A 17,461-nucleotide genomic window follows, 5' to 3' on the forward strand; every position below is an offset into this window, starting at 1 on the left:
TTGTTCATATCTGAATTACAGAAAATAAGCATCTATCTAAATATTATAACAACAAAATGAGAACCCAACTTTAACTCTTCCTAAAGTAAATGTAAAAATAAAATCAACCTAATCACCTAAATAACCAATACCAACACAAACCACCAAGTTATTTAAAAATAATCTTAGCATTTACTTACTGTTAACAACATTCTGAGAAACTAAATAAAAAAAAGGATGAAAAAGAACAGAAATTTCAAACTATGTAGACACATTTTCTAACAATAGACTATACTGTATAACACCTGTGTTTGTGGTATTAAAAATATCACTAGAAAGTATGATAAAAAAAAAATACTTGAAGTAATTAAGTGAGCAGTGTTTGTCTTACTGCAGACGATGGCTATACATTTTATTATGTTCTCATATGATGTACAAGATCTGGCAATTAATTTCACATGATATGAGACTATTACATTCACTCCTTTTGCTCATACAGGGTAACTATTGATTTGATAGTCTCATGTATAGAATTCTTGCACATAACCATTGGTATAATAGTTAAGATTATTTTGTTATATTTGAACAATTTTCTCCAATACTCCAATAAAGTACTCATAAAGTAAGTTATCTAATTTATATTAGGAAGTTATATCTAATATCTCATGCAGTGGATTAAACAATGGAAATAACATAAGTAGCAAATTGCGTTTATTCATTTATGCCAACAGGTTCAAGGCAGAATCAAGGTAATATTTTTCAGCAGGGCCCAGTTTTTGCATTTATGAACTAAACAGGAAATGGACAGGGCCGGCGGAACTTTTCAAAGTGGGGGGCCCCACTTAAAGATGAATGGGAATATGAATCATGCAGATCTGGAAATGGCGGGAAATGAGAAAATTCTTACTTCTGAAGTGCCTTTTAATGACTTTTTAAGTTCTCAATATTCAAGGTTTCTGCTCTTGAAAACGGTCAGGTAAATTTTTCTCATTTGTATTACAGAAAATATGCCTTATGTGCGTATACATACATAAAAAATTGAGTAATAGCATATGACATGAATCGATGAAAAGAAAGGGGGTCCTGTGGTTCTTCCCCGGGAAAATTTTTTTTTCTTCAAAATTCAAGGCTTTCACCCTCTTGAAAGTAATTCAATAATCAATGAACCCCAAAGAAAAAGGGGGCCCGGGTTCCCCGGGAAAATTTCAATTTCTAGATGGCGGGAAATGAGCTTTTCTGACTTCTAAAATGCCTTTTAAATAACTTTTTAAGTTCTTCAAAATTCAAGGTTTTCCCCTCTTGAAAACGGTCAGGTAAATTTTTCACAGTTTTTATTTTATGTGTGTATACATACATAAACAGATGAGTAGTTGTATGCGTATTCTTTTTTCCATGAATCGATAAATCCCAAAAAGAAAGGGTGGTCTAGGGGTTCTCCCCCAGGAAAATTTTGATTCCTAGATGGCGGGAAATGAGCTTTCCCGACATTTGAAGTGTGTTTTAATGACTTTTTTTAAATTCTAATTTTCTTATTGTAAAAAAAAAAAAAACAATCAGTTTTAATGGGGTCCTGAAAAAGTAGGTCTAGAATTGATTTCTTTTTTCTTTTACTTTTTTTTTTTTGTTGCCTAAGGGATTTTTTTTGTTGACTAAGGGAGGGGTCAGAACCCATGGCCCCCCTCTCCCAGATCTGCCAATGTGAATTGCGAAAAAATGTAACTCGGTCAGGGACTGGATAAACATTCTCTTTCCCATCCTTCTCCTCCTCCTTCCGTCTTTATTTTCTTGCATTTCTTTCCGATCATACAAAAATCTCCAGACATTATATATTTTTTGCCAAAAAGTGGGGGAGGGGGGCCCGGGCCCCCCTAGCGCACCCCCCCACTCCCTGATTCCGCCGGCCATGATGGGGCTATATTTAAAGGTAAAAAATGGATTTCAATCCAGGAGATATTTCTCTGTTCATTTTTATATGCAAACACATAGTTTCTCAACCAACAACAGCTATTTTCAGACCTATCTACGTGGTGTACCGCAAGCATTAGTATATATTATTACTTCGCCATGCAAACATTCAAACTACACTTTATAAGTAACCAAGTTTCTTGTGCCTAATATCGATTTTCCTTCTTTTAAAAAATGGTACTTACTACTATACTTAAAATGCACGAACTATTTGAAATCAGATGCCAGTCAATTCGAGCGGATGTCAGTTTCGAGCGGATGCATTTAGTGCGAACTACAACAAGGGCAAATTTATCGTCGCCCTTTTTTTGTATTTGTTTGTTTTAAATGCAAAAAATGCTCTGTGCACTAAAGTTCTAAAATGTTTTTGGTACTTTTTGATAATTATTCCATGTTTGAATTAGTTTTGGCAAATCCGACTAAAAGATGGCCGCTAGAAAGCACTTAGGCCCTATATTTTAAAACTATAGAATTTCGCACATAGAATTCACGGTTTTTGTCTCCAGTTAGTTGAATTATATAGTGTTGTAACAGTATTTGTAGATTTACGATTTAGGCCTATATTTGTAAATGGGAATAACTGTAATTGTAATTTTATTCACCAAATTTAAATTATTTTTACGTATATGGTATCAGAAGGTGCACAAATCATTGGTGTAGTAGTGTGACACAGGAGCGGATCCAGTGTAGGGGACACGGGGAGGCACGTGCCCCCCTCGTCTTGCCACTAAATTTTTTAAATGTCAATGCATATTAATGTTATGTGCTACTCACTTATCTATTCTAAAACTGTTGTGCCCCCACCCCGCCGTTTGGAAAATTCTGGATCCTTCAGCCCCTGTGACAAGACTATCAACAGCACAGTAATAGATCATACCAATTTTACCACTATTCAACCATTCTTCTATATAGTTCAAAACCCTTTTTTTTTTTTTAACTTAGCATGTGGAAAGAATAACAATGACTTAACATTATTTTTATGAACGTAAGTATGTTTAATTGTAAATTGTTAACCTTATACTGTAAATCAATTAAATACAACTTTTTTTATACATAAGGCTATAGGCTTCTCCCCCGGACCCCACCGGGGATTTTCCCCAGGCTCCAGTGGCATATCTAGAAGTCTTGAAATGGGGGTGCTGATTGGGAACGTGAAGGTGAAGTACAGGGGCTCGATGATCAATTGAGATGGATGCTAAACTCGCAAAATAAGGTGATTTTAGGTGATTTTTAACTACTTGCAATTGATATTTTTTGGGGGGGGGGGGCGAGTAATTGTTTGAAGGGGCCCTCCCCCACCCCATGCACCCCTAGATACACCAGTGCCTGGCTCCCAAGCAAAGCCTGAGCCCCAGCCGAATGCAAATTTTTAGCTCAAAATAGGAAGTTTTAAAGTAATTCGTACATAAATCACACAGGCTGTTGTTCGCACAAGTGATTTTTTTCTCCGCTCGAACTAGCATCCGCTATAATAAATTCCGCTCGAACTGGCATTTGCTCGAAGTGGCATCATTGGAATTCTCTTTTGATCAGTCTTTCTGCTACTTCCATCGAAAGCCTTCAATTGATTCAGATTAACTCCTAAATATTACTCCTGTACTTCATAATCTTTATTAGCTACCTATAAAAAAATCATTATTTTTTATTTCTGCTAATGTTGAGGCTACCTCCATATCTTATTGATTTTCTTTCTCACCATGTGCCCACTTGTCAACTTAAAACCATTCCAAAATTTTACACTAAAACATGGCCAAAGAACATTTCATCTGCTAACTCTTATTTTTGAAATGACCTGCTTTTTCCATTGTGATCTCATCTACTACTACATTAAATCTGTAAACACATCTCTTAACACCATGCCGTAACATACACTGCGCCTTTGATCATTTTATTGCAATTGGCACATTACAAATTTGTATTATTAATAATATTAATAATAATAACTATAATAATAAAACAAAATAATAATAATAATAAAACAAAATAATGATGATGATGATAATAATAATACACAATAATAAAAATAGTAATAATAATAACAATAATAATAATAATAATAATAATAATAATAATAATAATAATAATAATAACAATAATAATAATATAGAGTAATTATATACTTCAAGTTGGTGCATCTTTTTTTAAGATGTTTCTAATTTCAAGGAATGTAAATAATATTTTGACACAAGATAATTTGAAATAAAAATTCCCCTATATCTGTTAATGTCACAAGACACATGCAAGCTTTGCACACAGAAAGCAAAATTAATGCAAAGCAATTGTTATGGAATTAGTATTAAGAAAGATATTAGCTCCTTCTATGATACATACTCAAGTTTTCTGATATTAATATTAAATTCAGATATTTAAATACTAATAGTTTTTGTTAATTCGCAAGATCCTTTAAAATGAATATGAAAATAAGGGAGAGTAGTGGTTTCTACATGAATAATTATGAATGCTTATTTGAATAATTATGAATACTTATTTGAATAATTTGTAAATGATTGAATAGATGACACATACCATGCAGTGTTCTCTCAATAAGATTTATTCAGTAAATCTGTTGGATGCATAGCATCAATCGAGTGGGTAAGAAGTGGAGAAAAGGGGAGGAGGCTTCAAATGATAACCTCTGGCAATATTCTTATCTGAAGGGGAATCAGATTTTCATTTTTTAACTATTGGTTGGTTGTATTTTAGTCCAGCAAATAATGCCGGCAAATCCTGCTTTGTGAGAACACTGATCATATCCATATAGAATAGAGCTCAGGAATTGCTAAAAGACTTACTGAAATGATAAGATTAAGTCAAGAAGGCCAAAGAAAGATATATGTGAAAGTATAAATATGGAATTAAGTGTTAAATATATAAAAAGAGTTGAACAACTTTGAAGGATTTAATGTTAGAATCAATGATTTCCTCGATAAGCTCTACTTTTATTGTGTTCACATTCAAATTCAAAATATACTTTTGGGATGAACATGAACTTACGATGAAGCTCTCCTTTCATTGTGTTCACATGAACTAAATGATAAATAATAACAATAACAATAACAATAATAATTATTATTATTATTATTGTTATTAAAATTATTACTATTATTAAAGTTCTCCTTTCATTGTGTTCACATGAACTTAGGATAAATTTGAACATGATTGATACTAACATCTGAATATAATGTAAATAAAATTAAAACATTTCCAAATAAATTGATAACTAAATTGTAAATTTCTACCATGTTATTCATGTTGTGGTCAGATTAGTCTAGATTTCTTTTTAAATTGTCAATTGTATCAAAATATTTCAAGTGCATGCATCAAATACTAGTAATTTTTTTCACACTTGCAGATTCCTTTTCTTTACCATCTACAATTTATGTATGTATGTATCATTTCAAATGGAACAGTAAATTCAACCAGCTGAACAACCTTGTTATCTCCAACAAAATCAATGTCAGGTTTAAAAGTGTGACAAGTACATTAAGTGGAATACACCCAGCAGCTATGGACAATCTGCATATAATTTACCCCTCTTTTCGAAATCTGTAAAACATTTATTATCAAGGACATTTTTTCCATTTTCTATGGAGAGCTAGAACATGAATTCAGAACTTGAAAGAGTTTCCATACTTTGGCATCTTCTCCCTAGTTCATTTGAACATTTGCCAAAGTTTTTAAAAATATTTAGGGATGGAAGAAAATCTATTAAGACCCAAGTAGCAAATGGCAGGACCCCTGGATAAAATAAAGATACTTAATTTTCTGGTGAGGTCCCAAAATTCAAAGAGCTTCAGTAAATTTCATTGTTGAAGGAGAGGTTTAATACCAATCAATATTTTTAAGCTGCCCTGAGAAATAACATACAGTATATACTGTATATACTGATATACGATTATATCGGAATTTCTTACATGTAGCTTTCATAAAAAAAGGTAACCAGTAAAAAATTAGTTCCTCTGTACTTGACCTATATATTGCTAATATTTTTAAATTAGTCCCTGTGTACTTGACCTATATATTGCTAATATTTTGCTTACTATTGGAGTGTACTCTCAGACTTGACTACTGTGTAATCAAAACATTAAAGAAGTCTATTAATATAAAAACAAATTTTTAGTCAGTTTAGAATGTCAAAAAATGATGAAGAAAAAAGATGAAATATAAAACAGAATGACTTTTGGAATCAATTTCCCAAAGCAACAAATTATTTTAACTCTTTTAATCTATTATATTTAAGTTGAGATTTTATGTATACTTCATGAAGATATAATTTTATTTTATTATTATTATTATTATTATTATTATAATTTTTGGTAATAATTACTGGATTGAAATGTGAAAGTATGTGTCTTTCCAAAAAGCTGTGCCTAGAAAGGTAGGTACTTGCTATCATATTTCAACCCTGACTGGCAATCTACATTTTTCATCACCGTTTGATTTACTCGCGTATAAAACACATCCCAAAAGTAGTGATGAAAAATCAGTAATCACTTTGCGGCTTATAGACCTGGATTTACAGTAGTAGTAAAAATATCTGACCAACAGACTCTATAAATTTTGTTGGCCATATATTAAGTAAAATCTCCTTAAAAATTGTTGAAAATAAATGTTCTTGAATATTTATAATATTAACAGTATTACTATCATGATTTTATTATGGGTCCCAATTGAATAGTTTTCCTAAGTATTAGAAGATGAATGAGAATTGAGCGTGCTACTTTCGGCAAGCAATCAGGTGCGTAGTAGTTTAGTGCCAGTAGGTTAGTTACATGCTTGCGACACTTCAAAATGCACTGTTTTACTTACTTTCAACGAGTCAGAATTGTCATCAAATTTTACATGGGAACGTCGCTTTTTGCGTACTCTTTTAGAGGGGGTTTTCATCTTGCTTACCAGTACCCACTCGCTATTTGGACTTGTATTTACCATTGATGGAACCAGTGAGCTTGATAACCGTGATGATTGGCACAGTGATATGCTGTGCCTCCGCTGTAGACGTTCCTCTCGGTCCGAGTCGTAATCGCTGAACTCTTCGGTGGCTTCTGATTTGCTCTTGTGTGTTGTTTCAACAGGTGATTTATCTTCCTTTTCCCCAGTAAGAACTGCAGCAAATAGAAAATAACCATAACTATTTTTACAATTTTAAATACCTAGGTGTATTTAATGATATTAGCCTTACATTTACATTCAACAATTAACTTGTCATTTATGAGGAAAAATCAAACCTTGTAATATGTTATGCAGGTAAATAGGAATCCAGGAATTTACACAATTTTTTTTCACTTTCTCTGGAGCCTAGCTTTAAAACACTAAGCTCCCATACTCAGTGGTTAAAATAGGATACAGTTCAAAATCATCAATCTTTGAAGACCAAATGGCAGCCAGTTCTTTTCTACTGGCACCACTTTTATGAACCAATCTTCCTTTGTCTGTGAAAGAGATGGTATTTGTGACATCATTCAAGAGCCATCTAAAGAAGCATCTCTTTTGTTTTTGCACTCGACTTTTCTGTCCGTCTCTTTAGTCACTTTTCATCTTGGATCTTCTTCGAACTTTGTCCAAGCAAAGACCATATATCGGATATGTGCATATTAAATTATGATGTTATTCTACATAAAATGAGTAATTAAACTTTTATTTTTACACAATTTACATTTTCTAAATCATTTCAAACTAGCTACAGCTATGTTAAACACAAAATTACTGTGAAATCCATGGTGAACAATTTTTTCCCTCGACTTACAACATTATGACAGGTAGACAAAATAAAGATTCACTGACTTTCTCAGGTCAGGTGCTTTAGCATAATGGTAAGAACTCTAAAAATCACCTTTGCTACTTCCACTGTAGCCAAAGTTTGAGTCTCACTGATGTTGATGTTGATGTTTATAATTGTTCTACGTTACAATCTTCTTTAGTATGATTTTATTTTTGTTTTTCATGTATTTTTGTTACTTTATACTTTTTTAATGAGATTTTTTTTTCTAATTTGTAATTTCAGCATCACCTCAATGTGGCAAAGAGGAAAAGCCCTATGTTCTGTTTTACGAAGTCTACTTGTTTAATTTTTCCTTACATGATAAATCAATGAATCCAAGCTTCTTTGGCAGTTTGAGAGAAAATCGTTCTTCTGTTCTCTGAAAGAATCCTTTCTCTGGTTCAGGTGTTGGTGGAGTTGGTAGCTGCTTAGTCTTTGCGATTCCATTTGAAATCACGCTCGATTTGAATTCATTATCTGTCATCTCAACTTCTGTGTCCTACAGGAATAAAAATATTGTTGAAAAATATGCTGTGAGTTTGCATGAGGTTACTACATTGGCTGCCACATGGAATGGCAAGATAAGTGGTGAATTTGCATAGAATAAAACAGGCATGCCTTATAAGCTTTTCTAATAATTAAAGAATTTGGTACGAACCTCGTCTGACCAATTCAAATCAAAGTCTGCTGCTAAGATTTTCTTCATTTCTGACGGAGTTGAAATCAGAGAATTTTCCTTCTTAATTGGTTTAACCTTGAACTCGCTGTCCGACTTTTCTGAAATTACTGAGATCTTAGTACCTGGCACTTTTATCTTCGGTCCTGAGTGACAATAAGCATTTAAAGAGGGATGGCATGATCAAACTACTATGAATTTGCTTTATATTTACAAATTCATTGGTAGTACAACATTATCTATTTAAAGAAAAACAATTATTTATTATATTATAACATAGGCAACTGCTTACATAAACTAAATCTCATTACATGAAGTTACCTAATACTCTCTCGGAGACTGGTGTAAGCTGGGGTTTAGACCTGATGCCTGTAAGGAGCTGATCGTGTAAGCTTCGCATCTTTGGTGGTGTAGAATTTAATACCCGATCCTTCGCCTATTTGGATTTAATAAGAAATCATATTATTATATTTATATCAAAGAACATTACATTTATATTCCCATGCGCGACATGTTTTGTTTAAATGTTGCTGATTTGTTTTATGTTGATCATCACAGTGTTCAGTGCCCATAGTGCCACATGTCTTTCAAAGACTAAGGGACAACCCAGAAAAATAGAAATAGCATCATAATCTGATAGATGGTTCCCCAGTGCAAGATATCCTTTCCATTTCAAGTGGTTACATTATCATCTGGATAATGGTTTCCAAAGTGCAATATGGCCTTACCGGTCTAAGTGGCGGTCTAGAGCGAATAAAGTCCAAAATAACATCATGTGCTTCTTTCCTTACTCGTGGTGGAATGTCTCCATTTATCTGAAAAGGCAAACAACAAAAATACATCTGAGAAAATTGTATACCTCACATTTGAGATTTAAATCCAGAATGTTCGATTACCATTCAGACACTTTAATGCTACAAAGTCAAGTGATATACACAGTTGGATTTTTTCATTAGGGTATGTTTTTTCTCAAGGTATTTTGAAAATGATAACAATAAATTACAGAGGTGACACTTAAGTTATTATAATCTGTACAATATTACAGCAGTCTCGAAAATGTATCAGTGTTGCATTAAAATCAGGTAAAATTACCAAGCAAAGCAAAATACAAGTTCTTGAAAGCTCCGATGAGGGCAGTATAATATAGACAGTAGAGTATATTGCCGCTAACGGCCGCCAATACAAAAAAAAGATCTAATAATCAATCAGCCGAGTGATTCTAGTGGCCTTAACAGCCGCCCATACAAAAAAGATATAATAATTAATCAATGACCTGTACAGCTAAAAGTGCCTGGAAAGTGACATGTGTCCCGGAAAAATATGGACCAGCTGATTTTTGCAGTATACACTCTCTAACACATCAGGAGGCATGTGTAAAAAGTTCTCAAACGAACTCTCATCCAAAACCTGTCATCGGTGCATTTTAATATACCCCATTATGCTAAAAATGCACACTTTTTGCGTCTGGCCCCATGTTTAGAGGTCATTCAAATCATGGCTAAATCTCTGTAATAATTGAGTGTTCAGAATCCAGCAGCAAAGACAGTTCACAACAGATAGAGAGATTTTAGTTTCATTATTAATTTCTTAAGACTTTAAAAAATCAACTGAAAACTGAAAAAAATGAAGTAAATTTGTCTTTTCTTCAGTATCATACAAAGTTCCGAGGTCAATAAGATCAGGCTAATCGTACTGTAATCATTGAGTGTTTGGATTTCAACAGTAAAGACAGTTCCCAACAGATATACAGATTATCATATCGTTATTTAATTATTAAGAGCGTCAAAATTAAAATTAAAACCTAAAAAAATAAAGAAAATGTCTTTTTTTTTAAATCTCGTACAAAGTTCTGAGGTCAATAAAATCGTGCCAAATATACTGTAACCATTGAGTGTTTAGATTCGTACAGCAAAGACAGTTCCTAACAGATATAGAGATTGTGGTATCATTATTTATTTATTAAGACTTAAAAAAATAAACTTCAAAACTTTAAAAAATGAAGAAAACATATTTATTTTTGCTGCGAAGCAGCCAATTCATATTCTTGACAGCAATTTGACCTCTGAAAGGTCATTGTTTGTCAAAAACAAGGGCCTAAGACAACTCAAAAGCAGAGTTTCCTTCTTTCGTTCTGCCGGGTAAAATCAATTAATTTAGGCGACGTTTGTAGACTAACCTACACGTACCAACGTCCGCATGTCGCGACGCACGAGTATTACTATTCAGCGTTTTTACTATATTCTAGGTTTCCTATTTCTACGTTTAATCGGCCCATGTCTCAGCCACAATATTTTGAGGTCAATATTATTTACGAACCCAGTTAAACTTATTTACTAGCCTATTTCAGCGTGCTAATTATTACATTTAGGCGAACTTGTTGTAGACTGGTGTACACGGTACCAACGCTCGTTTTTACTATGTTTCTACGTCAGCTCGTCAGTGTTCTAATATAGACAATGGGTCGTGTCTCATATTATTTGTTATATTTTTATTATTTATTATTTTCACTTGAACATTTATATGCAGTTGTACTTCGCAGCACTTGCAATTTCTAGTTTTAATCGTGTATATACGGTTCTGAGGTGTACGGTCATATTAAAATCATATTGCAATAATTAGTTTTCAGATTCCTACAGCAAACACGGTTCTTTTTACTCTTTTGTGGGGTCGTTCCACTTTTATTTCATCAAAATACCATCATTCATACATTAAAGCAATGATATAGGTAGTTACTTAATGTATCATTTAAGATTCATTAACATTTATTACATAATGGTCAAATTTAGTATTTAAAGTACTTAACTTACTTAAATTTATCTTTCAATTTTATCTTTCGTTATTGAAACATTTTATAAATTTTAATCTTCCTTCTTTGTCTTTCTCTACAATTCAACCAACGCCTAAAATATTCCATAAATACAATAGAAATAAATCTAACAAATAATTACATAAATAAAGTTTTCCGTATCCTGTGTCTTAGTTTGACTTACATCTCATGGTTAAAAATTGCTTATCGTCTCATACGGTCTCATGGTTAAAAATTGCTTATCGTTTCATAAGTTCTTTATGTTCTATATATTAATAAAGGTACTCTAATTAAATTATCCTCATCATCAACTTCTTCATAAATACTATAGAAATAAATCTAACAAGTAATTACATAAATAATGCTTTTCGTACTCCTGTGTCTTAGTTTGCTTTACATCTGATGGTTAAAAAAATGGCTTATGTTCTCGTGCGTTAAGAAATTTCTTAAAATAAGTACAATGCAAATCGCCTTTACGGCAGGAACATCTTCCTGTTTCACACTTGCCTTGCTTACATCCAGTGTACAGATTGCAATAAGATCTCTGGTTTTGGAGCCTTTATTGACCAAGTGATGATAAGCTCTTCATCCTGAATTTGCCACCCATGACCATATGGGGATGGTGGAATAATTTTTGCACTTAATGGCTTGCGATGAATAGAAGCTTGGTAATTAGACCGCTTATAATGCTGTAAAAATGCAAAATCTTTCTGAAGACGACGAGGTACAGAAAACTTTGTATCTGGCAACATTTTACATCAGATGCCTTAACGCCTTATAGTTGGCAAACAAATCCTTCTAGATAGAACTGCAACAGTTGAATCTTGTAGTGGACTTCGTGAATATGCTTTTAGCTTGGCTGCTTGTAATAGTACACCTAAACAAAAGTAAAAATATAAAATTCATTTTAATGATAGATATTATATTCAGGTTTACACTTTCTAATCATTCATATCATCATGTCACATTTATTTGTCAAATAATGTACTTTTTTTTGGGGTGAAACATCTCTACCGTTTGGAGGGAATTTATCATGATTAAACTGTATGGTCGCCTAGCCCTACATAGTATTACATTTTATTGATTGGCATCTGTAACCATGCTATAACTAGGATAACCAATTAAGAAAAAAAATTATGCAGGAATGCATTACATGGTCAGAAATCATGGTGAAATTCGTAATGGTCGAATTAATTATATTATAGTCATACCAACCAGGCCTAGGCTTAAAAAAATGTAGGCTATTCTAGGCCTATGTGTATATATATATTTCTACTTAATAAAATTTACCTGCAGCTTTTGTTTCGGCATGAGATCCGTTTGTCTTTTGCGACGAACCATATTCAAACGTTTTAACTTCTTATGTATTATGCAAACTTTAGAAAATACTCGGGTGTGTGATGATTACGTTAGTAAACCCGATTGACGATACTGACCTCAGTTACAGTTTCGATTTCTTTGGCGAATTTTTAGATCATCATTATTCTGTCTTAGATTCTGCTAGTGCACGTTTTTTGTATTTTTTGCTAGCAAATTCAATTTTTCTTTTATTAATAAATAAATCGCCTGTAGCACGTAGGGTGGTATCCGATTTGTAAGCTAGTATCATCATCTAGGCCTAGGCTACTACTGTATACTAAATTCACACGCCAGCAAATCTAATGACGACTAGGCCAGAGAGAGTACATTCATGGCTTTTCAAATCTTTCCATTGTTTTGCGCACATTCTAAATGTATTCCATTTGTCTTTGTAAAAGGTTGTACCCCGCTTGACAGAACATCATCAAAATGCATTGTGCAGTGAAGATTCTTTTGATTTACCCCTTCGTTTACAGATTTTTTACCACTGGATCGTGCGGCTGCCTGTGAGTCGCCATCTTTGTTGTTGTCATAATGCGCCCTCAATGGTAGCTTAATTTGTTTTGGGATTGGTCAAATCAAGTCACATGATCAATCCTCGCATTGATATTTTTGCAATGGCGACTATTCACGCATCGCGACAAATTCCAAATAGTTCGTTAACAAAAAAATTATTAAAATACGTTTGGATTAGAAGCTGTTTGAGAAACTTTTCCTCAGCCTTAATTAATATATGCTCTACCGATTTACACAAAAATCAGCTGGTCCATCTGTTGCTGGGACAGAAATGAACGATACAGATTACAGCTGATGGCATACAGGGTACTCTTAAAGCTTCTCATCGGAGTTAAAAATAATTTATTTTTATTTATGTTTTATGTTCAATCACACTGTACTCACTGTGATACTTATTGCTAATGATTTTCCAAATAAACAAGAATATTTAATCATTCATTTGATTCATGCAATAACTCAAATGACACTTAATGAAACCAACGTGTGCCCGTGCCCATGCCATGTCATAATAAAGTGTTCAAATAAAACCATGTGTCTAGAGTGTATTAATTCATCACTTTACATCTTTTTATTTAACTTTTTATTGTAAGATTACCTATAAGACAAAGGTATATCTTGGGAATACGCCTTCATGACTATTTTAAACAACAGAGCTGTGGTGTTGTCTGGGCCTGCTGAGACAAAACCATGTGCGCTGCACAACGGAAAGCACTATGTATAGTACATTAATTTTGATGAATTTTTAATCGTAGGTAATTTTAATGCAAATATTTTAATAAGTAGTTTTTTAAGTACTGTTTTATGGATGTTTTTGTACAGATCCTGAAGAAGAGCGTAAGCTCGAAAGCTTGATTCCGTAATTAAAGACGTTTTGTTCCATCCAAGCCTCCGACTATTTCTTTCATTTATACATACCATGAGGCACGTTTCAACAGGCTCTGATCTTCTTGGATTAAAGGATTATAAACCGTAGGCCAGTAGGCTAATGTGCACTATAGAGAACCTAGTACATCATTCGAGACTAGTAGAGGGATACTCCAGTGTACTCCCGTGGTGGACAACAAGAGTTGCTGGCACCGGGTTACCAGGTAGCAAAGACACGAAGAAACCATTAGGGACGAAGAGAGTCAAGCTACTAGTCCACATTTCAAGTGCCCTGAACATCTTGTTTGATGGATAGCTGGCACTATACAAATATACACGATTATTAAATTATTATTATTATTATTCGTTTGTGGATATTGTTATTCATCCAGGTATAGTATCATTACAAGGAATTAAATCAATCTTTTCTACTGGACATACTTACAATTAAATCCAGCAGAAAAGACTTATATTTCTGGTATAGATACTGAGCTAAAAAACAAACAATAACAATATAATAATAATAATCATAACTAGATTCGGAATCCGTCATAGACGAATTCGGTGATACGCTGGGACTGATGATAGTATTTTTGATACTTGTTCGTCGTAACGATACAAATTTTCCCTTCATATGAACTATATAATCAGTCTGATAGCGTCGAAATACAGTCTGCCACCCTCTGTTGGTCTGTCCAATATATTATTTCTCAATAATTGAAGATGAAGAGGTCCAAAAATCATTCATTTTGACCATGATGACGTCATCAAAATGAAAATGAAGGACATGATTCCGAAAGAGAATTGTCTCAGCTATAACTTACTCGGAAGATGAGAAACGATTGAATAACAATAAGAAAGATACGCTTAAATAAATATGTTAATAAATGAGGAAATTAAAGGAAAGTTTTTTTTAATTCAGATGGCAAAATGACGACGTCACAATTTCCGATCAGCCATTATGATCTATAAAATCATATCTATAAACTCATGAACTTATAAACTTATAAACTCATGTGCTTTCAGAATATGTAATAAAAAATGGGTGTTACCGATCATTCTAAGGAGCTATAACTGATTGAAAATATGTATGATTTTGAGCACTTAAATTTTCGATACACGCGTACGCGCATTTTATGATGCGCGCACGAAAAATTTGCGCGCATTACATTCATACTTGACTTGAAGTTTTATGCCAATTGAATAAGATTTCAATTATTTATGATGATATAGGCGATTTCAATGATTTGAGGAAAGAAAGATGAATGGTCAGATAAAAACATTATGTACAAAATGATGACGTCATCAAAATGTAAAAAGTCGTGACATTTATGAAAGAGAATTGTCTCAGTTATAATCTTCCTCGAAGTTTGGAGAAAATCGATCACGGATAAGGAAGATACGCTCAAATGCGCATTTTTTTTAAATGACGTCATCGATAATATTCAGTTTGTTGAATTCAGATGGCAATATGATGACGCGCGGGACGAAAAATAAGAAAAATTACGAAATGCTCAAAATGACCTAAAACATGCTCTAATTTAGTCAAAAAGTGATTTTGAGCATTTTTAAATTTTGACGTTCAATTATTTCTCAATTATCTTATTGAAAGTACAGTATTCAAAATCGTCGTAAAACAGTTGCCAAGTACCTATTTATTACCAATAAAGATAATGTGCAAGGAGTTGATGAGTTTAGAGATAAGTTTTGTATTCATCGTCAGCTCCTCAGGCAGGCTGCTAATGAAGATAGGTCTGTCCGACGGACCAAACGGCAATAATGTGCTATCATCGTCATTTACCTCTTAACTTAGGGCCTACAAACACTAGGACTATGCAGTGTTTAATCTTTGTACAGTATACTTGATTCATTTCGAAGTAAAACTTGTTCAGTATTTTAAATTGTACGTACAAAAACACTAGTTCAACCGGGACCTGGTCTAAAGACACAGATGCGTTTGTCATCAAATACAATAGAAACAATGGCAAACATGTTAAACGGCACAACCCTGTTCAGATGCGTCTCCAAAATATTGGCTTAGCTTATTAATATTCATGAGGCACAATAATTAGATGATCGCTTTTTCCAAACCCGTTTCTGTCGTTGGGGATAATTTGTAGATCGTGCTTAATAATAATACCCAGTTACCACGGTTTGCAATTATTTGGATTACAGTAGTTACAATAGCTTCTGAAAAATTAAAGAAAATTAAATTTTCAATTGAAAATTTGAGTGAGAAAATTTTCAAAAGTGAACATTCTGTTCCAATAATCTTTGCCTCAACCTTTTGCCTGGAAATCATATTATTATTCTGTCTATTGTTTGAGGTTAATAACTTTAATATTTATATTTAAGCTACTCAATGTTTTCCATCAATTTGATTCTATGGTTTTCCAAAGTTTTAGAAAGATAATTTAAAATAGGAAAACTACAGTAATTGTAATTTAAGACTTTATATCTCACCCATTCTCTTGGTTTAATGTCTTCTAATTCCTTTTCTCCCTCTGTGTCTGTGTCAATAGAAAATGTTCTGATATTCTGCGAAAAAAAATGTAACTCAGATAACAACAACTGTTCGTAAAAATTATCATCGCTCTTTAAATTACTGTAAATGCAAACCTCATTAATAATTGTGCTTATAATAATAAAGAGAATAACCTAGATCTGCAGAATGCACTTTCGTGCAAATATAATATCAAATCAAAAATTGTGTTTTTAATTTGATTTTATTGAAGGTTTAGTTAATTACTGTAGGCTAAACCTTCTTGCCTATCTGTCCAATTTACTAACTACTGTAGGACTAGATAGATTCACATGCCTTTGTTTCTTGGCCAGGACAAATATTTTTTTTTTAAATTTCATAAGGGGCGATCCCATCCCTTGCCTATTGAACCCTTACACAATCTGTCTCTTATACACATCTAGCCCCCCCACCAGATCCTACGCTGCACAAGAAAGTCAATTTGTAATAATAACCATTGCATTTCATTTATTGCCTCATGTAACAATAAAAATACAATCGTTGGACTTCTACGCACTTGGTGATTGAGCTCTTTGAGTTGGAAGTGTGACAGAAATCCTAGAGCAATATTATCATTGTCAAGGAGTATACAAGAAATTCTATGCAAGTTACATAAATTTACCTTTGTTCCTTTTGATAGTACTTCTAAAAATGTTGTTAACTCTTCAACCTCTGCCACAACAGCATGACACACTGCTTGATAGTGTCCAGAAGCCTTGGAGGATACTCGATTTGTACATACCTAAAAGAAACACAAAATAATAATTATTAAAAAAATATGAAAAATTTTAAAAATTCATTAACTTGGAATACGGTATAGATCATCAAATTATTTTATTATTTATTTTGACTGGATGTATATTTCCAAATTCCAGTATAATTTTTCCTAAAAAAATGGTTAATTATTAAATGGAAGAAAAGAAAGAGAAATTACAACAAATTAATTACAGAATATATAAAGGCAAAAAATATATATTACAACAACATCATATCACAGAGAAAAAACCCTAAACA

At 32.9% G+C, this 17,461-nt stretch overlaps 1 protein-coding gene across 1 annotated transcript; it reads right to left on the reverse strand.

The window, feature by feature from the left end:
* Window positions 1-3,517: 3,517 nt before the first annotated feature.
* On the reverse strand, window positions 3,518-17,189 carry LOC117111779 (protein spire homolog 1-like; the record flags this gene model as incomplete). The annotated part of the gene is made up of 8 exons (XM_033254772.1): window positions 3,518-3,565; window positions 6,754-7,049; window positions 8,024-8,204; window positions 8,364-8,527; window positions 8,703-8,817; window positions 9,110-9,196; window positions 16,390-16,464; window positions 17,070-17,189. Coding segments are annotated over 8 exons (1,071 nt in total), but the record flags the coding sequence as incomplete, so codon positions are not given.
* Between the last annotated feature and the right edge of the window lie 272 nt (window positions 17,190-17,461).

Source organism: Anneissia japonica, unplaced genomic scaffold, assembly GCF_011630105.1.
Source record: "Anneissia japonica isolate Jap-2015-1 unplaced genomic scaffold, ASM1163010v1 scaffold2678_len24206_cov245, whole genome shotgun sequence".
Classification (NCBI taxonomy): domain Eukaryota; kingdom Metazoa; phylum Echinodermata; class Crinoidea; order Comatulida; family Comatulidae; genus Anneissia; species Anneissia japonica.